The 24896-nt window shown below is 30.9% G+C and overlaps 1 protein-coding gene across 2 annotated transcripts in view; it reads left to right on the forward strand.

Annotated features, from left to right (window-relative positions):
- Npl4 (nuclear protein localization 4) overlaps positions 1-23717 on the forward strand; it is a 53893-nt gene extending 30176 nt beyond the window's left edge. For both annotated transcript variants that reach the window (XM_065499226.1, XM_065499225.1), the window contains exons 8-9: positions 22631-23046; positions 23127-23717. In XM_065499226.1, coding sequence (XP_065355298.1) covers positions 22631-23046; positions 23127-23304 — 594 coding nt within the window. In that variant the 3' untranslated portion in view covers positions 23305-23717. The remainder of the gene's footprint in view (positions 1-22630; positions 23047-23126) is intronic.
- Positions 23718-24896: the final 1179 nt, after the last annotated feature.

Raw genomic sequence — 24896 nt, forward strand, 5'->3', positions numbered from 1 at the left:
TCCTTTTTAAAAAAGTTTTTTAAAAAAAAAAATTATTCTCTTTTTGAAATAAAATATATTTTTGTTATTCTCAATAAAAGCTAATTTATAATTTTTTATTTAATTTTCTATAAAAAAATTATAAAGCTGTTCTTCAAAAAGCTTTTTATATACATTCATACTGATACATTTATATGCATATACACTGATTTTGTAAAAGTTTCTTTTTAAACGAAAACTTTTTTATGTAATTTTTATGCATTCATAACAAAATCACTTAAACCTCATCCATCATATTTGGTTCAATTTGCTGAGGACTTCGTTTGCCTGCTAGTTTTACTATTTATTTTGGTTACTTCTTGTTTTGAAAATTTCCAAAACTAGTAAAAATAGTAAAAATTACAAGCATAAGAACCAATTGTTCTTTAGCAATTGCAAAATTCTCGATGGTATAGAAAAATGTAACTGCCTGTTCCACGATGTCTAAAGAAAAATGATTCGATAAAATTTGTATGAAAACTATTCGAAAGAATTTTAAAAATTGAGTGTTTTTCTTACAAATTTGTTCGACTAATTTTTCTTTCGACAGGCAGTAAATTTTTATAACGAATTCCCTAGATATTTGCTTGTCTGCAGATACACACAGAGTCTCTGGTGGGAATCGAACCAGAGCAACCCTCAGAGTAATAGTTCAGCACACTATCGACTGGTCTATCGGGGCACCCATTGCTTTCAAAACATAGCCTTTTAAGTTCTCCATACTTTCGTCTTTTAGGTAGACATCTTCGAAGTAATTTTTCCCCTTTAGACTAGACTATGGTCAAGACTACGGGCAATACTATGAACTAGACTATAAACTAGAGTTTGGACTAGACTATGGACTAGACTATGAACTCGAATATGGACAAGACTATGAACTAGAGTTTGGACTAGACTATGGTCAAGACTGCGGTCAAGACTATGGACTAGGCTATGATGGAGTCTATGGACTAGACTATGGACTAGCCTTTGGACTAGACTATGGACTAGACTATGAACAAGACTATGGACTAGACTATGATCGAGACTATGAACTAGACTATGGACTAGACTATTAACTAGGGTTTGGACTAGTCTATGGTCAAGACTACGGTCAAGACTATGGACTAGACTATGATCAAGACTAGAATATGGTCGAGACTATGGACTAGACCAGCGAAATGCAAACTCACACCACTACAGTTTTTAGATATTGTAGTTGTATGAGTTGAGAATTATTCTCTGGCAAAAACAAAAACAACTAGCTGAAATAATGAAATAAACAAGCATAAAAGCGTAACACAACCTGCTTCTATCAATGCTCATGCGAGACTGACTGTTGTGTGTGCTTGCGTACATGTGAAAATAAAAACAAGAGAGCTCATTTGAGAGCTCATTGCATTTCGCTGGACTAGACTATGGACTCACTAGATTATGGACTAGACTATGGACTGGAATATGGTCGAGACTATGGACTGACTAGACTATGGACTGACTAGACTATGGACTAGACTATGGACTGACTAGACTATGGACTAGACTATGGACTAGACTATGGACTAGACTATGGACTAGACTATGGACTAGACTATGGACTAGACTATGGACTAGACTATGGACTAAACTGTGGACTAGACTATGGACTAGACTATGGACTTTAATATGGTCGAGACTATGGACTAGACTATGGACTGGACTATGGACTAGACTATGGACTGGACTATGGTCGAGACTATGGTCGAGACTATGGACTAGACTATGGTCAAGACTATGGACTAGACTATGGACTACAGTTTGGACTGGACTATGGACTAGTAATTTTTCCCCTTTAAATTCAATTTTCCAAAGAGCCCTATTCAGGAATCGTTTAAAAAAAAACAAGCTGTCATCTGAACAAGACTATTAACAAAACTGTGGACAAGGCTATGGATTATACTATTAAAAAGACTATTGACTAGACTATTTAGAAGACTATTAACAAGAATATGAACAAGACCATGGACTACACTATGAACAAGAATATTGACAAAACTATGAACAAGAATATTGAAAAAAAATTACACAATGAGAACAAGACTATAGACCAGACTATGAACCAGACTATGATCAAGACTATGAACAAGGCTATTGACAAGGCTATTGACAAGGCTATTGACAATATTATGTACAAGACTATGAATAAGTATATAAAGTAGACTATTGACAAAACTTGGGCCACAGTGTGAACATGACTATGGACAAGACTAGGGACACGACTATGGAGTAGAATATGAACAAGACTATGAACCAGTTTTATATAGAAACAAAAAAACGCGAACTAATTTCAGTATGATCGGCCCATAATTGGTTATAATAGCACCCATATAAGGCCCACTTCCGAAAATACTCAGGAAAAAAATTACTGAAATATTTTGCTCATATACTCAGTGTTAACACCCTTCCCTACTTGTTTATTTATTTCATTTCATACTTAACCAAATACTCGATAAGTTAATAAATGCAAAAATAATTATTTTTTATTCATCATGACGTATGATTAACATTAATTACGATTTTTTACAAATGATTTTTCTGATTTAGCTAGAAAACGAACAATATATTAAAGGATTTTAATAAAGTTTCTATTAAATTAAAGCAGACATTTAAAATTTCTTGAAAATATTTTATTGATGCAAAAAATTTATTTTTTTCTAAGGTTTTCAACATTTCATTGTTTGAAAATTTTATTTTTTTTTATTCATCAAGTTTATAAATAACTGCTGTATTAATAGACTTTTTAATTAAAATGTTTTGCTTCAAACTACATGGTTTTTTATTAATTTCTTTCAATACTTATTAATTTTTCATAAATTTTCTTTTCTAGTAATACATAAAAATTAAATTGTTTTATTTCAATTTGAACACCTTTTTTTATATATATTTTAGCACAATTATATTTAACCGCCAATTTGTGTGAGTTTCTTTTTTTTTTCGTTAACTGTTTTTTTTATGATTTTATTACGACTTGCTGCATCCTTTATCGTTGACGTTTGCAATTAATCTATTTTTATCTGCTGCCAAACACCTGTATGCAGTTAAAGCCAGCATGAACTGCTGCTGTGAGTTGCTTAACTCCCATTATACGAAGGATATTTCTTTTATTTTCATTCACACAATACAAAAAACATTGTGGTAAACAACAACAACAAAATAAAACTATCTCTTAGCTACACAGTTTTCTCTTTTCCTTCATTTGGGAATATTTTAAGAGAGCCATTTTATTTGCATGTAGAGAAACCTACATTTCTCATAGCTAACCTTGATATTGAATCCTTAGTGTCCTTATAAGTTGAAGCTTTTTTTGTGTAGTTTATTTTTGTTTTTATTATTGTTTTTTTGTGTGTGTGTTTTTGTTGTTGTTTTTTTGCTGTTGTTTTGTGTTTATTAACCTTCACCTTGAGCGTGTTAAGAAGAAAAAAATAGTTAATAATCTTTACTTCTAACTAGGATTACATTATAATTTCCTGCCTTTTAAGTTAAAAATATATATATGTATACATACGTAAATACATATTTATGTGTTGTTTGTATTTATCAATAGTTTAGCAGCAAAAGGTTTCATTTAATGAGCGTTTAGTGTTATTAATAAGTTTTGTACTTGAATTTGAAACCTAGCAAGCAAATAACTTCAAATTAAAGTGAAAACCAAGTAAAATTGCCAAAACGGAAGTAATGAAAGTATAGAGACTATGAAATAGACTGTGGATTAGACCATGGTTAAGACTTTGGACTAGACTATGGAGTATACTATGGTCGACACTATGAACTAGGCTTTAGACTAGGCTATGGTCGAGACTATGGACTAGACTATGAACTGGAGTATGGTCTAGACTATGGATTAGACTATGGGCAAGACTATGGACTAGACTATGGACTGGACTATGGTCGAGACTATGGACTAGACTATGGACTAACCATGGATTAGACTATGGACTAGACTATGGACTGGGATATGGTCGATACTATGGACTAGAGTATGGACTGGACTATGGTCGAGACTATTTACAAGACTATGGATTAGACTATGGACTAGACTATGGAATATACTATGGACTACACTATGGATTAGACTATGGACTAGACTATGGATTAGACTATGGACTAGACTATGGTCAAGACTAGACTATGGTCGAGACTATGGACTAGACTATGGATTAGACTATGGACTAAACTATGGACTAGACTATGGATAAGACTATGGACTAGACTATGGTCAAGACTAGACTATGGTCGAGACTATGGACTAGACTATGGATTAGACTATGGATTAGACTATGGATAGACTATGGACTAGACTATGGTCAAGACTAGACTATGGACTAGACTGTGGATAGACTATGGACTAGACTATGCACTAGACTATGGTCAATACTAGACTATGGTCGAGACTATGGACTAGACTATGTACTAGACTGTGGATAGACTATGGACTAGACTATGGATTAGACTATGGATAGACTATGGACTAGACTATGGATTAGACTATGCACTAGACTATGTATTAGACTGGACTAGACTATGGTCAAGACTATGGACTAGACTATGGTCAAGACTATGGACTAGACTATGGACTAGACTATGGACAAGACTATGGATATACTATGGACTAGACTATGGATTAGACTATGGACTAGACTTTGGATACACAATGGATTAGACTATGGATAGGACTATGGACTAGACTATGGTCAAGACTAGACTATGGTCGATACTATGGACTAGACTATGGACTAGACTATGGATTAGACTATGGACTAGACTATGGTCAAGACTATGGACTAGACTATGGACTAGACTATGGTCGAGACTATGGACTAGACTATGGTCGAAACTATGGACTAGACTATGGACTAGACTGTGGATAGACTATGGACTAGACTATGGATTAGACTATGGATTAGACTATGGATTAGATTATGCACTAGACTATGGTCAAGACTAGACTATGGTCGAGACTAGACTATGGTCGAGACTATGGACTAGACTATGGACTAGACTGTGGATAGACTATGGACTAGACTATGGATTAGACTATGCACTAGACTATGGTCAAGACTAGACTATGGTCGAGACTAGACTATGGTCGAGACTATGGACTAGACTATGGACTAGACTGTGTATAGACTATGGACTAGACTATGGATTAGACTATGGATTAGACTATGGACTAGACTATGCACTAGACTATGGACTAGACTGTGTATAGACTATGGACTAGACTATGGATTAGACTATGGATTAGACTATGGACTAGACTATGCACTAGACTATGGACTAGACTGTGTATAGACTATGGACTAGACTATGGATTAGACTATAGATTAGACTATGGATTAGACTATGGACTAGACTATGGACTAGACTGTGTATAGACTATGGACTAGACTATGGATTAGACTATGGATTAGACTATGGACTAGACTATGCACTAGACTATGGACTAGACTGTGTATAGACTATGGACTAGACTATGGATTAGACTATGGATTAGACTATGGACTAGACTATGCTTTAGACTATGGACTAGACTGTGTATAGACTATGGACTAGACTATGGATTAGACTATGGATTAGACTATGGATTAGACTATGGACTAGACTATGGACTAGACTGTGTATAGACTATGGACTAGACTATGGATTAGACTATGGATTAGACTATGGATTAGACTATGGACTAGACTATGGACTAGACTGTGTATAGACTATGGACTAGACTATGCACTAGACTATGGACTAGACTATGGATTAGACTATGGACTAGACTATGGTCATGACTAGACTATGGTCGAGACTAATCCATAGTCTAGGATTAGACTATGGACTAGACTATGGACTAGACTATGGACTAGACTATGGATTAGACTATGGACTAGACTATGGACTGGAATATGGACTAGAGTATGGACTAGACTATGGACTAGACTATGGTCGAGACTATGGACTAGACTATGGTCAAGGCTATGGACTACCGTTTGGACTAGACTGTGAACTGGACTATGGTCGAGACTATGGACAAGACTATGTTGAAGACTATTGTCAATGGTATGGACTAGACTATGGACTGACTAGAGTATGGACTAGACTATGGGCTAGACTATGGACTAGACTATGGACTAGACTATGGAATGACTAGAGTATGGACTAGACTATGGACTCCAGTTTGGACTAGACTATGGAATGGACTATGGTCGAGACTATCTACTAGACTATGAACTGTCTAACTATATACTAGGCTTTGAGAAAGCTATGGACAAGATTATGTACAAGACTATGAACCAGATATGGACAAGACTAGTAACAAGACTACGGACTAGACTATGAACCAGACTAGATTATTGGTTAGACTAGGAAGTAAACTATGAAGAAAACTATGGGCTAAACTATGGATAAAATTATGGATGAGACTATTGACAAGACTATTGACAAGACTATTAACCAGATTATTAATAGGACTATGGTCGAGACTATGGCTATTCTGTGGTTAACATATGAGTAGTTCTTTAAAATGTATTTTTGTGTTAACATTCTTCATAGAGAGAAAAAACTCATGTAATTTTGCAGCATCCTTTATTCTTGTAATTGTTGTAACTTTTCTCAATGACATTTCCTTGAAATAATATTACAATTTTTCCCTACAAACCTACACTAAAAGTGGCAAATTGTTGCTTGTAAATGAAGATGAATGATTCAAAGTGATAACAAAATTACCTTGACCTTGAGTTTTCTAAAATACACTACAAACTCTGGGGGGCCTTAAAAGACCCTTGCAAACATTTAAAGGTTTAGATTTACTTGCCTGTAGCTTTTGAATTTAAAATATTGCAACATTTTTTTTTAATCTAATCATTTATGGATGGAGCCAGTAGCAGCATCAATGGCAGCAGCCATTAATACAATTATTTACTTACCCTTTTAAAGAGGATTTTGCTAGTTTTTTTTTCTGGTTTAAATCACAGGTGATAAAATCATGAAATTTTGCATTTAATTATAGACGGCTTTAAAATTTGTTTGTTAACGAACGAACGAACGTTTAAGGGAAACTTTTTGTTAGAGTTTTAAATTGAAAAAGACAAGGAAATATTGTTATTGTTTTAAAATCGTTGGGGTGTTTTTTTTATTTATTTTTTTTGTTAATTTATTTTTGTTAAAAAAAACAAGCAACAGTTAATAACGAAACATGTTGCTAAACTTGCACCAATTCAATAACTAACCACTCAGCTGTTGTTGGCAACTTTTGTTTAGGAACTTTTTTATTTTTTTTGGTTTTTATTAAATTGTATTTTTAATACAATTTTCTTTTTTCCAACAAGACGTTTTGTTTAGATACGTAATAATTGTATAAATTAATTGGTTTTTAAAAAGAGAAATTTTCTTATGATAAAATTAGTTAAAAATTTAAATGTGTTTTTGGTTTTAAAACGATTTGAAATAAAACTTTACTTTACGTTTGCTTTGCTAAATATTATGTGTATTTTTCTATTTAAATTTTGTTTTGTTTTTAAGATAAAATAGTTATTTTTTTAAGTTTTTTCTATAACCGTATCGTTGAACAACTAAATTGTAAATGTTTTCATTGAAATATTCTTTTCTTGCTTCAATTAAACGTAAAAATGCAAAAAATAAAGCTTTTTTGTATTACTGGCAGTTGCATTTTATCTTTACTTTCTCTCTCTCTTTCTCTCTCCCGCTCTCTTTAAACAGCATCCTGTGCTCTTATGCCTTAAAATAACCCTAGTACGAGTATTTTACTGTGTAAGCACATGGCCACCAAACAGAGCAAAACAGTAAAAGAAAAACATTAAATCAAATAGCAAAAGGAAAGCAAACAAGTCCAAGGTTTTCAGTAGCATCCAACATCAAACAAGTGCAATGTCAATGATATTTCCTCCTTATTCTACTTGATGCTGGCTGGAGTAACTGGCGGGTTTTCAAAAAAAGCTTTCTGTTTCTTTCAACAAAAAAACTTAATTGTTTAAATTTTGTTGTGCGAAAATAATTATTCAAATTGCAAGGCTTTAGTTTTCCTCTAATTTCTTGTTTTCCTTAGAAATTTTAAAAGCTTTTTTTGAAATACATTTTCCTGTTTTGATTTTCTTAGTTGCACTATAGTTTGTCAAATAAAAGCTTTAATAAAATTCTACGAATTCTTTTTATAGTCACCACCATAGGAAGGATATTTTCACATTCGTACATTTGTTTTTTTTTTTTAACCAAGAGATTCTGTATTTGGAATGCATATGTATACTGCTGCACTCAGGGTCCTTTGCGAAATGCTCTTGAAAATGTTAAAGCATTTAAATCGTAAACTATAAAACTCAAATACAATCATAAAAAGTATGTTTGAGTTTATGAATACTAATATTTCTTTTTATGAATCTAGCAGCTTTTCGCCGGCAATTTCTCTCACATAACCAACAATTTAATCATTGGTTATATTTGAAACAAAAATTTATAAAGAATTTTAAAAACGCAAATGAGTTCTTTTGTTTATTTTAAATAATTTTTAAAGTACTTTTTTTAAAAGAAGATTCTTTCTTTTTCAATATGTGTTTTAAAAATATAATTTTAAAATCGTGATACTTTTTTAAAATAGATATCATAGATATTGGCATTTTCCGGGTCAAGAACGCGACATTCATTCACCGTTAAGGCGAAAAAATAAAGAAATCTTAAGTTTTGTTTTTGTTTTCATTTTTCGACAGACATTTTAGTAGCACTAAGTTAAATTAATTTTTTTTTTTTTTAAATTTTAAAATTTTTTTTTTGGTTTTTAAATTTTTTTTTTGGTGAAAAAAAATTTGGGTTAAAAAATAATTTTTCCGATTTTGACCCATTGTAGGTCCAACATAATATGGTATTATATATGTACGTCGTTGCAAAGGTAAAAGATATTTTTTTAGTTTTATTTGTCGGTCAAGAACGTGACATTTGTACTCATTTAAAGTGAAAACAAGTAAGAGAGCTTTATTCGGTTGAGCCGAATCTTATATACCCTTCACCAAATTATACTTCAAAATACAAGTTTTAAATATTTTAGGTAAATAAAATTTATTTAATTTTTTTCCAAGTGTTTTTTTAATTTCTAAATTTTTTTTTTTTTTTTAATTTTTTTTTTTAAATTATTTAAATTTAATTTTTTTTTTAAATTTAAAAAAACAGCGTTTTAGTAGCAATAAGTTTAGTGTAAAAGATATTTATTTAGTTTTATTTGTAGGTCAAGAACGCGACATTTGTACACCTTTAAAGTGAAAACAAGTAAGAGAGCTATATTCGGCTGTGCCGAATCTTATATACCCTTCACCAAATTATACTTCAAAATACAAATTTTAAATATTTTTAGGTAAATAAAATTTATTTTTTTTCCAAGTTATTTTTTTAATTTCTTCGAAATTTTTTTTTTTGAACTTTTTTTTAAAATTATTTAAATTTAAAATTTTTTTTTTAAATTTTAAAAAAAATAGTTTTTGGTAAAAAAAAGTTCAGGTTAAAAAATATTTTTTCCGATTTTGACCCATTGTATGTCCAACTAACTATGGTCTTATATACGTCGTTGCAAAGGTCTTTGAAATATCTATCATTAGATATCCATATTGTCTAATTAATGACTTAGTAATCTAGAAATAGGTCAAAAATCGAGGTTGTCCTGGTTTTTCCTCATATCTCAGCCATTTGTGGACCCATTTTGCTAATTTTAAATAGGAAACTTCTCGAAAGCATGTCAGACAGAATTATTGAAGATTTGGATCCCCAAGATATCTGGGGTCTTCTGAAAATTGATTTCAACAGACAGACGGACATGGCTTAACCCATTCCCAGCCATTGTACCTGCTTGAGTACAGAAAAAAGGCAATATTCAAATACTCATAAATTTTTTAACAAGATAAATTTGACAACTTTTTTTGTAATTTTGCATTCAACACACTGTGCTTTTAAACAACACACATAAAAATTTTAAAAAAATAATACCCTTAAGGTATAGTTTGTCTTGTTTTTATACAGTTTTACGAAAGCAAGAGTTTTTTATAATTTTGTGAAGTAGAGTGATTATGTGTACATTTTATAAAAATGCATAAGAAAAATAATTTTTTGGGAAAAAGTTGTGTGATTAGGAAAATCGGTGTACCCAATTGGGTACAATGGCTTGATATGTATTATTTTTTTTAAGATTTTTCTTACGCTAAAATAGAATTTCAGACCATCAAAACGTGAAGTTTTTAATACAAATGTTTAAAAAACTAGATTTTTTGGAAAAATATGAGCACCACAATTTTGATAGCTATTATTTTATCAGATCCGGATTGTAATATGGATGAAGATGAAGGTGTTGCTGACGACTTTGTTAGAGATCGCATGTACCAGGTGAATTATAAGTATTTTGTGACAGTGATAGCGACGATGATGTTCCACTTGAGATCTTCTGACAGAAAATAATGCCCTCAAGATCAAGCAAAACAAATTCTATTTGGATAATAGACCATCGCATGGTCTATTCAAATGTCTCAAACTATTTTTTTGGACAATGAGTTCAATATTATTTCATACTTGAATGGGAAAAGGTTATTAGTTTAACCATTTAGCAGACTTGCATTTATACATCGCAAGCTAATAAACACAATTTATTCTTCAACGTAGAAGATTTGAATATATTCTTGAGTATTTTGCTTTACAGTGGATTTCGCTCTATGCCAAAGGAAGATATGTATTGGGTGCTCTGCGATGATACTCGCACTCCAAAATTTCCGAAATTATATCACGGAACAGATTCAATGAAATAAAACGTTTTGTTAATTTGGCTGATAACACTAATTTAGATGCTACTGACAAGGTGAGACCCATATACAAATTACACTGGCTTCTGGTGTCGCAACTACTCCTGGAAACCAATTTCCTTAGAGGATAAAAAATCCCCTACGATTGGGTGAATGTCATAACAGAATAAGATGGTTGTCTGAACAATGCGATATTGCGTTGTGTTGAAAAAGTAATGTTTTAAAAATTTTCACACATTATAAAAATAGCATACACTTTACGCCATTGTACCCATTCAGGTACAGCCCCAAAAACACGTTTCCTAAAATTTTTTTTAATTTTTTTTTAATTTTCTATGTTCTTTGACCGTATTTTAGTTTAAATAAATAAATGAATTTAAAAATTTTTCATTTTAAATGGTCTTGGTTTTTAATGGGTTAATCGACTCCGCTATCTATAAGGATCCAGAATATATATACTTTTTTTCAGAAATTTCCAATTGTATTTGAGAATTTTCCATTTATATTTCAGAATTTTCTAATTCAATTTTAGAAATTTCTAATAGCAATACCAATGGAAATTTCTGAAATACAAATAGAAATTTCTGAAAAATTTTTTAAGTATAAATTAAAAATTCTGAAATACAATTAGGAATCTTCTGAAATATAATTGGATTATTCTGAAATACAATTAGAAAATTCTGAATTGGAAATTTCTGAAATTCAATTGGAAATTTCTTTAATATAATTAGACATTTCTGAAATACAATTGGAAATGGTGTAGACTATGGACTAGGCTGTACTCTAGATAGTAGACTGTGGTCGAGACTCTGAACTATACTATGTACTAGACTATGCTCGATACTATGTACTTGACAATGTTGCAATATTTGCATCCCTTTTTTTATGATTTAGCACGCGACATATTTTCCCGTCACGTTAGTAATAAGGATTAGTTCAAGTAATTTAAATTCAGAATTGCATTAACTACCAAAACTTTGTAGATATAGTAGATAGTAAACTATGGACTAGTAGATCATAGTCTAGATCATACTCTGGGCAAGATTATATACTAGACTATTTACACAAATTTGAACAAGATTTTGAACCAGACTATGAACAAGGCTATGGATAAGAATGACTGTGGACAAGATTGGAACAATACTATTGGCAAGACTATGAACAATACTATGAACCAGATTGTGAGCAAGACTATTGGCTAGACTATGAACAAAACTATGGAGATGACTATGGTCGATACTGTGAACAATACTATGGCCTAGACTATGTTCTATACTATTGATTTAGCACGCGACATTTTTTTCCCGTCAATTATGTAATAATGATTAGTTCAAGTAATTTCAATTAAAAACTGCATTAACTGCCAAACTTTTATTATTAATCATTTATTTAATAATGTAGTAGATATAAGATTATGGTCGAAACTAGTTACTAGACTATGATTTAGACTTTGGGCGTGATTATGTGCTAGACTTTGTTCGATACGATGGATTTGACGATGTTGTAATATTTGCATTAGTTTTTATGATTTAGCACGCGACATATTATTTATTTCACTATCGTATTAACCTTTTCCCGGTCCTGTGCATCACATATGATGAACAGCAATTTCTTTTACACTTTTTTTACATCACTTATGATTCAGAGTTAATACATTTGTTTTGCCTTCTTTACCGCTTTCTATGTTTGTTTGCATGTAATATAACACACAAAGTTCTATTTTTCTTCAGCATTATTTTTTTCTATACTTTTCTGCCTTTTGTTGATGTCAATTTCCATTGATATTCACGGCGATTTCACAGCTGCTTTATTGTAATTTATTTAACACATTGTTGCATCCCTTCTTCTTTCTACACATCTTTTAAAATGTTAAAGTAATACTTGTTTTTGAAAAAATACACTTACGATAACAAACGTGACAGACATTGTTAGTTTTTTTAGTTAGTTGAATTATATTTGTCAGCCCATTGATTAGAACGATCGAGGAGTACTGATAGCATGCGATGATTTGAGGAAAAAACCTTGATTTTTGGACTATTTTGTATACCCTACACCACCATAGTGGGGAGGTTATTATGCGTTTGTGCAGATGTTTGTAACGCCCAAATATATTAGTCTAACACCCACCTTAAAGTATACCGATCGACTTAGAATCACTTTCTAAGTTTTATATATACAAAATTCATGTCACCAAATTTTGTTACGATCGGTTCATAATTAGTCATAGCTTCCGAAAATCACTTTAACATGCATAAATAGCTTAAAAATGTTGGTATACTCACAAAATTCAACATACAGGTATGTTCTGCAAATCACATTTTATAAAAGTGGTTTGAAATCACATAAAAGGTGTTCTGAGCACATAATTTTGTGATTTTAAAACGTTCAACAAAGTCACTAATGTTTTCAAATCACTTGGTTATTTCTGCGGCTATTGCATGGAAAATATTAAAATAAATTATTTAAATAAATTAAACAATATGTCCGTTATTAATTTTCTTATAGAATTACTTGTTTTATTAAAAAAACACTTAAAATTTAATAAAAATCTAGAGACACCTTTTCTGCTGTAAAAAGTTTATTTGCTTTTGTGATTTCTTTTGTGGTTTCAGGTTTGTTTTCAGTTGTCAGCTGTTTATGATTTTCGAAAATACATGGAAGCTTGCCAGACTAAAATTTTTTAATGTCTGTCTAAAATATGTTCAATATCTTTAAATTAATTATAGAATTCGTCATAAAATTTATAATATTTGTTAGATTATATTATAAGTTATCAATATGCGTTAAGTTTTTTGCGCAAATTGGAAAAAAAAATGCAACAAAGTTGAAGCAAGTGGTAACCAAAAGCAATTGTGTACTGTGGCAGCTTTGCTGTTTTGTTTTCTTTTTGACATAGTGGTTGAGCTTGCGCCATAGTTTTTGCAAAATGTTTATAAAATGTAATTCCATTCTTTTTAATTCAATTAAAGATATAACAGAAGCTCCAGGCATTTTTTTATTTTCACTTTAATATTTCTACAAAATTATTTGCAAAACAAAACATTTAAAATAAACGAATCAGCTGTTTTCTTGTGCTTTCGAAAATTTAAAATCACACCGAAAAATACAATAACAGTGTGATTTACAGAACAGGCACAAATCACACGTGTGATTTTAAAACGGTATGTGATTTGAAATCACGTGGATTACAGAACATACCTGATAGTAAACTTTCATATAGACATAAATCACACGACCTAATTTCATGGTGATCGGTCCATAATTGGTCATAGCCCCCATATAAGGTCCACTTCCGAAAATCACTCAAAAATATAAATTATTGAAATTTTAAAAGAAAAATGTTTTTGCACTTTTACTTAGTGTAGGGTATTATATGACCGACCATACTTTCTTACTTGTTTTGATCTATATCTGAATTACTAAGTCATCAATATAGACAATATGGGTATCTAATGATAGATATTTCAAAGACCTTTGCAACGACGTATATAAGACCATAGTAAGTTGGATCTACAATGGGTCAAAATAGGAAAAAATATTTTTTAACCCGAATTTATTTTTCACAAAAAAAATTTAAAAACCAAAATTTTTTTTTAAATTTAAAAAAAAAAAATTAATTTTAAATAACAATTCGAAAAAAAATTTTTCCAAAAAATTAAAAAATTAACTTTGAAAAAAAAATAAATTTTGTTTACTTAAAAATATTTTTTTTTTTTTTTTTTTTTTTTAAATCAATTTCTTTATTTGCAATCTATCCTAGAACATTAAGCAAATTTGATGGGTATAATTAAATTCACATAAGTTATTGATTACCAGTGTAATCAATAGCATTATCTATACATGTATGAATTTTACATGTATTTACATAAATAAAAATGTATGTTATAAAGTAAATAATATAAAAAAGTATTTAAGTAAATATATACATATGTACAAATATATACATTAATATAGTTTATTATCTAAATGGGAGATCTAAAATATGAACTCTTCTTAATCTTCTAATACTATCACTTTCATCTAACAATGAGATGGCCAATGGATTAACGTGATCACTTAACCTTTGAAGATATCTGTTACTAATTTTTTTTATTTCTTCATTAATGTATGGAATATCTAAATCTTTGTGTATTGCGTTGTTTGTAATATACCATGGCGCTGCGACAATCATTCGAAGTGTTTTTGATTGAAATCTCTGTAAAATTTCTATATTTGAGTTACTTGTTGTACCCCAGAGTTGAATACCATACGTCCATATCGGTTTTATAATACATTTATAAAGAAGTAATTTATTCTCTAGACTAAGTTCAGATTTTGGACCAAAAAGCCAATACATTTTCTTAATTTTCTTATCTAATTGAGATCGTTTAGATTTTACGTGCTCCCTCCACGTCAGCCGCCTATCTAAATGCATTCCTAAATATTTAGCATGGTTACTTTTTGGAATTTGAGTCCCATTCATAAGTATTGCTGGGCAATCATCACGTCTTAGGGTGAAAGTTACATGGGTAGACTTTTGCTCATTTACTTTTATATTCCAATTATTTAACCACGTCTGCAGTTCGTCAATCTGGGTTTGAATTAAATTTGATGCTTCTGTTGTCGACGGACTTATTGCTAAGAAAGCGGTATCGTCAGCATAAGTAGCCACCGTTACTTCATCCATACAAGGCATATCAGAAGTAAATATGGTATACAACATCGGACCTAGTACACTTCCTTGAGGTATTCCGGCTTCGATTTTGCAAAAATTTGAAATTTCATTGTTTACTTTAACATAAAAGTAACGTTGATCTAAAAATGATTTCAGTACTAAATAGTATGGTGCTGGCAAAATTGTTTTAATTTTATAAAGCAACCCATAGTGCCAGACTCTGTCAAATGCCTGTTGTATATCTAAAAATACAGCTGAACAGTACTTTTTTTCCTCCAGTGCTTTCATAATTTCATTTACCAGTCGGTGACACTGTTCCGGTGTACCGTGTTTGTGGCGAAAGCCAAACTGGTGATCAGGTATTATAGATTTTTTTTCTAAGATGGGCAATAACCGTTTAAGGAATAATTTCTCAAATATTTTTGAAAATGTTGATAGTAGACTTATAGGTCTGTATGATGTCACGCAATTCTCAGGTTTATGTGTTTTATGTATCATAATAATTTCGGCACATTTCCATTGAATAGGGAAATGCTGAAGCCTCAAGATAGAATTGAATATTAGCGTCAGAAAAATAATTCCTTTTTTTGGTAAATTTTTTAGTACAAAAGGATCAATTTTATCATATCCTGCTGATTTTTTATTATTTAGCTTCGCAATTTCCTGCCTTACTTCCGACGGTGAATAGTGTTTTATTGGCAAGTGCATTTGACAAGCAACATCCAAAAATGACTTAATTTGCGTATCATTTTGGTTAAACTGAAAAGGTTTGAATGTGTTTTCTAAATGGGTTGAAAAAGCTGTGGCCTTATCCTTGTCTGTTCTATTCCAGTGCCCGTTTATATCTTTGATTGGAATATTTCGTTTAACAGGTCGTTTTAGGTATTTAGTTGCCCTCCAAAGGTTATGTTCACTTTTTTGTGCATTTACTTTTAATTTATTTAGATAATTTCCAATTTCTTTGTTTTTGTGCTCGGATAGTCTTTCCTTCAAAAGTTTAGTTGCTAAGTTGAGAATTGTTTTATCTCTCGGATTTCGGGAACGCTGCCATATTCGTCGTAGTTGCCTCTTCTTTCTGATGAGATCCCTTATCTCGTGGGAAACGTATACATTGGACCCATTAGATATATTTGGTATAGGAGATGGTTGTGACATATATGCAGACTCATGAATTAAATTAGTAAAGTTTTCAACAGAACTCTCTAATTCCTCAGGAGTTTTAATTGAAACTCCCAAATTAAGATTTTTCTCAATCCAATAACAGAAAGATTTTAAGTCTGTTTTAGGTGATAATAATTTAACATTTTTATCAACAATTTCAACTACTGAATTAAGATTTATTACCAACGCTGTATGATCTGAGTCAAGGTCATCATCATTCAGTATATCTAACGATGTTCTTGAAATGCCATTAAATACAGCGAAATCCAAGAGATCTGGAATTTTATTGGGATCAGATGGCCAGTACGTAGGTCTGCCTGACGATAATATGGAAAAACGATTTTTTGAAATACATTTATACAGTTCTCGACCTTTCGGATTTGTTAACCTAGAACCCCACCAGGGATGTTTAGCATTGAAATCTCCAGCCACTAAAAAACGATGACCAATTTGGTTAAAAAAGTTTTCAAAATCTTGACATTTAACATTATGCCTGGGCGGAATATATATTGAATATATAGGTATAATATTGTTGTTGCAATTTATTTTAACACCTGCTGCTTGAATAAATGGTTTTCTAATCTCTTCAGCTATTTCATAACGAATGGTTGTTTTGATAAGTATAGCTGCTCCAGCGTGACATCTTTCATCAGGATGATTTGCTGTAATTAAATCATATCCTCTAATTTTAAAATGTGATTTTTTGTTTAGATGGCTTTCGGAAATTAAAAATATATCGATATATTTTGTTTTAAGAAAATGTTCAATTTCATTAAATTTTTGAGAAATACCGTTGGCATTCCATACTGCTATTCTAATGTTTATTTGCATAATTTGCTTATTAAAAGGGACAACATATTCATGAGTTGGCTAAACATATTTTCAATATTTTTTAATGCAGTTGTTTCATTTTCCTGTGTTTTATTATTTTGCTGTAATACTTCAGAATATGTTGCATTTGCAGGGATATTATTATAATTTCTTTGAGAATTAGTCTGTTGAAATTCCGGCGAGTTGGTGACGAAATGTGGTTGGCGATAATTTCGAATATTGTTATTTATTTTTTGTCTTAACGACTTATACACTTGGCATCCTTTATAGTTAGCGGTGTGATTTTGCAGGCAATGGACACATTTGGGTGATGCATCTTTAGATTTTTGGCATTCGGCGGTTGGATGATCCATTCCGCATTTTACACAAACAAATGGTTTTTTACAGTACGATTTTGTATGACCAAATTCTTGACAACGGTGGCATTGTACAATGTCATTTGTTTTGCGTTGAGGCTCTATTTTAACAACAGCATTATTAATATATCTTACTTCATATATTTTATTATTGTCTGGGGAAGGATCCAAATCGACGAAAAACATTGGTAATGGTTGTTTTGTTACTCGGCTTCTAACATTAGTAACGCATCTGACTTGATGACCCAAAGTTAAGAGATCAGCTTTAATATCTGCAGTCGATGTTGTATGGTGAAGACCTTTGAGAACTACTCTATAAGCACGTTCATTCTTAAGCTGATAAGTATGAAAACAAATTTTGTTAGTATCTAAATACTTTATAAGTTTCCTATAGGACTCTATTGTTTTAACTAAAAGTTTTATTTGACCATCTCGTAAGGATTTGTAATTAAAATCTCTATTAGGAATAACACTAGCAAAACAAAGCATCATTTTACTTATATTATCTACACATGGTATAAATATAGGTGGTGGTTTTGGGGTTCTTTCCTCTGGTGGTTGGGCTTCAGGTTCTTCATCAAGTGCATCAAATTTGTTGTTAGAAGTACTAGGTTCTTCATGTCTTGGCTTCTTTTGCATGTCTAAGCTAATTGTTGTTTTCTTACGTTTACTGCTATTCATCACTTGCCAGTTCATAACACTGTCTTCACTGCTATCACTTTCAGAATTCATTCTATGTATATTGCTTTACTTGTTTTTTGCAATTCGAATTGAATTGTTTTTGTTAGCAAATAAATGTGTTAATTTTTGTTTTTGCTTTTTTAAAAACGAGTTTATTTTTCAATGCGTAAACGCAATGTAATTGTTTTTGGTAAATATTAATGTTTTAATTTTTGAAACTTATAATTTTTTTTAAACTGAGGAATAATATCAAGCGCACAGAATACGTCTGGTCACTTACACTGATCAATCGCGACTCACGTTTAAAAATATTTAAAATTTTTTTTTTGAAGTATAATACGGTGAAGGGTATATAAGATTCGGCACAGCTTAATATTGCTCTCTTACTTGTTTTATTATAGATTTTTATAAACACCCTATTTTTTGATAAAAAATTTATTGTAAAATGTTGTGTTTTTTGTAGTTGACTCTTTTTCTCTGGGAACACATGTATTAGTTACAAGGAGACGGTTACTTTAAATAGAAATATAATTAGATTTTTTTAAATGACTTAAATGATAAACAGCTGACATTGCATACCTATACATTGTAATGAGTAAAATCTTATCCCTAAGTAATGAAAATAAAAAGTAATGAAAATAAAAAAAATTAAACACACTACACTTTAGATTACTAAGGGTAACTAAGTGACAATTAATCCTCCAATATATTGCTTTTTTCTGGTGTCTAAACAAATAATTTCTAAAGAGTAGTACAAAATAAACGTTTAAAACTACACTTTTAGATTAATTAGAGTTACTTAAATGACAATTGACTTCACGTTTGATTACCAGGGATGTATAAAGTAGTCAATTGAATTAAATCTGCTCTACAAAGAGCACAAATAACCCAAAATATATAAATTGGTGTCAGCCAAGTGATCAGAGTGATAAGAGTGTCCCTTAGAATTAAATTTTTTGTTCTAAAAAGGGCAACCTGTGCCGACTTTCGATTTAGTTTTGAGGTGCATTTACAAGGGGAAAAAATACATTTTTTTCAGTTTTTTTTTTTAAATTTTTGATATTAAATAATTACTTTTGCAATTTAATTTAAAAGAATCAGAATATGTACGTAATTGTCGTTCTAATGGAATATAAAACACAAAAATTGGTTAAAAAATGTTAAAGTTATTAAAAAATCGCCAGGCCATTAACGTGTCTCAGGCCACTAGAACAAGAAATGTAGGAACAAAATTAACATATTTTGAGAAATATTAAATCAAAAGTTTACTCTTACTTAAAATATATCCATATTTACTTGAGTATGAGTTTTTATCTTCATAGGATACAGTTAACCTATTCGAAGGTATTACCAAAAAAAATATTTTTTTAACGGCATTTTCAAAACTCCAATTTCAATTTTTGAAAAATTTTGTTAAACAAATTTCAAAATTTTTTGATCATCACATGGGGATTTATTGACAACATAATAGCGAATAAAAATGTGAAAAAAGTATGTCAATACCTCTTATAGTGTTTCCGTACCTGCGATATAAATTCTGCGATTTTCCAGAAAAACTTATTTTTTGGCCATATTTTGCCGAATGAGCCCAATTTCCTTACTGTTATTAATTTTAAGTAAAATCTGTTCAGAATATTATAGTCCAGGTAATTTTAAATATAGTCTGGAAGTTTTCCTAAAATCGGAAAACGTTAAACATTAAATGGTGAAGGTCAAAGGTCAAAATTTTCAATATTTGGAATTTCTAATGGACAGATAGCGAAATATTAAATATTTTTGTGCCGATTTTGATGACATTTAAAAAAAATATAAAATGAAGTCTAGTATTTACAATAACAGCATAAAAATGGAAATTAACCCTTAAGAGCACTTGGGGTCAAAATGACTGTGTTTTTCGTGATTTTAAAAGTTCTGGGTCATTTGGACCTCAAGTGCTCTTAAGGGTTAATTTCCATTTTTATGCTGTTATTGTAAATACTAGACTTCATTTTATATTTTTTTTTAAATGTCATCAAAATCGGCACAAAAATATATAATATTTCGCTATCTCTCCATGAAAAATTCCAAATATTGAAAAATTTGACCTTTGACCCTCAAGATTTAAGGCTTAGTTAGGGTTTTCCGATTTTAGTAAAACATTCAGACAATATTTAAATTGACCTGGATAGTCCAGTCTGAATATATTTTACATAAAAATCATAACAGTAAGGAAATTCGGCTTATTCGATAAAATATGGCCAAAAAATTAGTTTTTCTCGAAAATCACAAAATTTAAATCGCAGGTACGGGAAAACTATAGGAGGTATTGACATACTTTTTTCACATTTTTATTCCCTATTATGTTGTCAATAAATCCCCATGTGATGATCAAAAAATTCTGAAATTTGTTTAACAAAATGTTTAAAAATTTGAAATGGGAGTTTTGAAACTGCCGTTAAAAAAAAATATTTTTTTTTGGTTATACCTGCGAATAGGTTAACTGTATCCTATGAAGATAAAAACTCATACACAAGTAAATATGGATATATTTTAAGTAAGAATAAACTTTTGTTTTAATATTTCTCAAAATATGTTAATTTTGTTCCTACATTTCTTGTTCTAGTGGCCTGAGGCACTCATTAGAACGACAATTAGGTACACATGTCGATTATTTTAAATTAAAATGCAAAAGTAATTATTTAATGGCAAAAATTTAAAAAAAAACACTAAAAAATGCACTTTTCCCCTTGTAAATGCACCTCAAAACTAATGGCGTTTTCTTTTCTGACACAAAATGTTGCCAACATATTTTGTACCATTTATTAAATATTACCCATACCCTCATAATGTTTTACATTTTTAACGATCACAATAGAAAAAAACCATTACCATTTATGCAGTTTTCTTTTATGTACCTTCTAAATGTTGTAAAATTATACATTTTGCTGTTTAAAAAAGTGCTGCATTTCTAACCCTTTGATAAAATTGAGGGTGAAACGTGTAGCATATCTTCGGGGTTTTAGGGCAACATTATTTGAAAAGAACACGTTATACCCTTACCAAACTACATTTTTTTTTAGAAAAGAACACAGAAAAGGGTAAAAGGTAGAATAAAGGCATCATTTATGCCGGAAAAGAAAACGCCATAAATCGAAAGTCGGCACGGGTTGCCCTTCTTAGAACAAGCTAAAAAATTTTTGGTGGTATTTTAGGTCATTACGAAAGTTTTCAGCGGTTACCGTTTCAACATTTCAAAAAATTTAAATCTAAGGGACACTCTAGTGATCATTAATAAAAATGATTGTCTATACTTTGACTACTTGTAAAACTACTGATTAGTTTTTAGTGGAGACTATTACAAATTCGGTCTAGCCTTTCGTAAAATTCTAATTTAATTCGTTATTAATTCATTCTGTGGTGAAATTTAATATAGATTATTTGCTTGACAGGATCAGCCTAATAATGAGATAATACTTTTTCTCCTCACCAAATATTTCCTTGCACACATACTGACTGACTGTACTTATTTAATTTAGCCTTGTTTAAAAAAAAAAACAATCAACAGCAGCATCATCATCACCAAACACCCCCTTTCCCCACAATATACTATTTATGTGAGTGTTTCAGATTGTATATAGCAAAACATGAGATATAGTAGTCCAAAAAGCTTTTCTTTTGCATCTTCCCTTTAACATGCTGCCTGTAACATGGCATATGAACTTGAAAGCTCTGCAAACAATTTTCAATGGAATCACACAAAACAACAATAAATAACAATGAAATAGGTGACCCAGTTTCCATATGAATCTCCTATTTAAGCATCTCACTGAGAACTCGCTACAAGCCGGTTAACCTTAAAATAAAAAAGAAAAATGTTTTGTGTACATTTGTCCATGTCATTCTTCTAATAATTCTAATGAGGCTGGTTTTTAACCCTGAACTTTATATGGGAGGCGAACTTGAAATAGCAAATGAATTTATTTATATAATTGGAACATAAACACCTGTTTGGTGCTAAACTTTTTGAAATTAGTTTTATTTTTATGGTATTTAAACTCACCTTCTATTTAAATTAAAAAAACAATTCAATTTATTATTATTATTATTTATATTTATCTTTATTTATTTAATATTTTCTTTATGTTGTTGTTTGCTTTCAGGAAAAAGACCAATATGGCAATGAAGTACAACGGTTAGCACGTCCACTTCCTGTTGAATATTTGTTGGTGGATGTGCCAGCCTCAACACCGCTACAACCGCAATACACCTTCACCCAGTACGACAAGAGAACACCATTCCCTGTGGAGAATCGTTATTTGGATGGTCATTTGCAAGACTTTAATGCCTTGAGCACGTATTTGTCGCAGTGGGAGGATGAGGAGTTTCTCGAAGCCATTTCAGATTTTCATTTGCTGGTGTATCTATTCAAAATGGACATGTTGCCATTGCGTCAGCATATGCAGCCCTTGCTAGAGGCGGTACGCAATAAGAATCCAAATATGGCGTTTGCCTTCAAAAAGGAGGATGTATGGAAGCTATTAGAATCACTAATACAGGCCAGTTCATCGGGTAGTGGGTGAGTTGCAGTTTTTTCCATTATGTGTTACCTTTGATTCTTTTAATGTTATAAAAATCTTAATAATTTCTTTTAATTAGCGGCACTACCAGTTATCCTTCATCATCTGCCGCTATTAGGGCAGCCGCTGGTGGCGGCAATTCCGGTTCGGCTCATGAGAATGCTGTTACCGAATCAGCCACTTGGACTTGTAATCATTGCACTTTTATTAATCGTGGCGAACTGACCTCTTGCGAAATCTGCTCTCTACCCAGATAAACGTTTGGTTTGGTTTGCATCAAAACAATCTAGAAGTAAAATAAAAGGAAATTAAACGTGTTCTCTCAAACCCTTAAAAATATCCCCAATAAAAAAACAAAAAAACAAAACCTTTAAACAAAATATGTGCTTCAGACCTACATGTTACACAATTTATAATTTCTGTTCTTTACCAAGACCTGTTTTTCTTTTCCCCCAGATGTCATTTGTTGTTTATTGTTTTGGTTTTATTTTCTTTTACTACTCCTCTCCTAATCATTTTTCATTTGTTTAATTGTTTAAAACAAAAAATTACAAGTTAAACATGGGTTTTAAAAGAACAGTCAATATTTATGTACAATTAAATGAATACAAAAATAATAAATAAATAAATACTTAAGGATGGGATTTGTACTACGACATCAAAACAGAAATTTCTCACTATTTTATTGTTTTAATAATATTAGGGGGCTGTTTGTTTGTTTTTAATTGTAGAACTTCCTTGGTAGTTTAAAGGAAGTAGAATTTAGATTCATTTACCAAACTGAAAATGACTTGCTTTACAGTAAAAGCTGCTTTAGTTTCCTGTTGGCATTAGTTTGTATTCTTCATAGCTTCGTTCAGCATTACCCTGTTTGAGTTCTAAAACAACTTCTTCAGAAAAAGATCATCCTTGGTAGTTTAAAAGAAGTAGAATTTAGTTTCATTCACCAGCCTGAAATAGATTTACTTTACCGCCTAAGCTGATTTAGTTTTCTGTAGGTATAACTTCAAATTCTTTATCGCTCCTCCTTGTATCTGTTCTAAAACAACTTTTTCAAAAGTTTAGGATCATTCACTAACCTGAAAACGCCTCACATTACATTTAACTCTTTGCGGTTTGGTGGTCACTTTACTAACCACCTTTTCTATAGTCTTTAAAACATAGTTTTTTTTGGCATCTATTGGCATTTTGCTAAACAATTATATTTTTTGAAATCATCGTTTATGTTTTCTGCAAAACTTTGATGTAAGGTGCCATTTTTTTTAAGAGACTATCACGCATTTAATAAAAAAAGTCACAGAGTTCTTATTGTTCATCGAATTCAGTGTTACTTTGCTATTTCGTTTATTTGCTCAGAAAATTTAGTCAAAAATATTCGATTTCCAAAAAAAATTTTTACGAAACGAAAATCATAATTATGTTTAATAGCAACCGCCAAGGTGGTTAGTAAAGTAACCACCCCACTCCACAAAAAACCTTGGAATGGCGTGGTTCTGTTTATATTTTGATCAGTGTTTAAAAAACTAGACTACAAGTAGCAGTAGCAACGAAAAAACACAAGTAGTCTAGTTAAAAAATTAATAAAAACTCGGAGTCAATAATTACTACTACTACTGCTACCTTCACATTTTGGTAGCAGTAGTTGTAGTAGTACTAATAAAAGAAAAATTTAAAAGTAGCAGAGTAATTTATTTTCTATTGCTACCTTAAAAAAGAAAAAGTTTTGATGTAGCAGTCATTAGTTTTTTATTAATTCTGCTACTTTTAAAATTTAGTAGTAATAGAAGTAGCAGTTGAGGTAGTAGAAGAAGTAGCAGTTGAAGTAGCAGCTAAGTAGCAGTTGAGGTAG

The sequence above is a fragment of the Calliphora vicina genome, chromosome 1 (assembly GCF_958450345.1).
Source record: "Calliphora vicina chromosome 1, idCalVici1.1, whole genome shotgun sequence".
Taxonomy (NCBI): Eukaryota; Metazoa; Arthropoda; class Insecta; order Diptera; family Calliphoridae; genus Calliphora; species Calliphora vicina.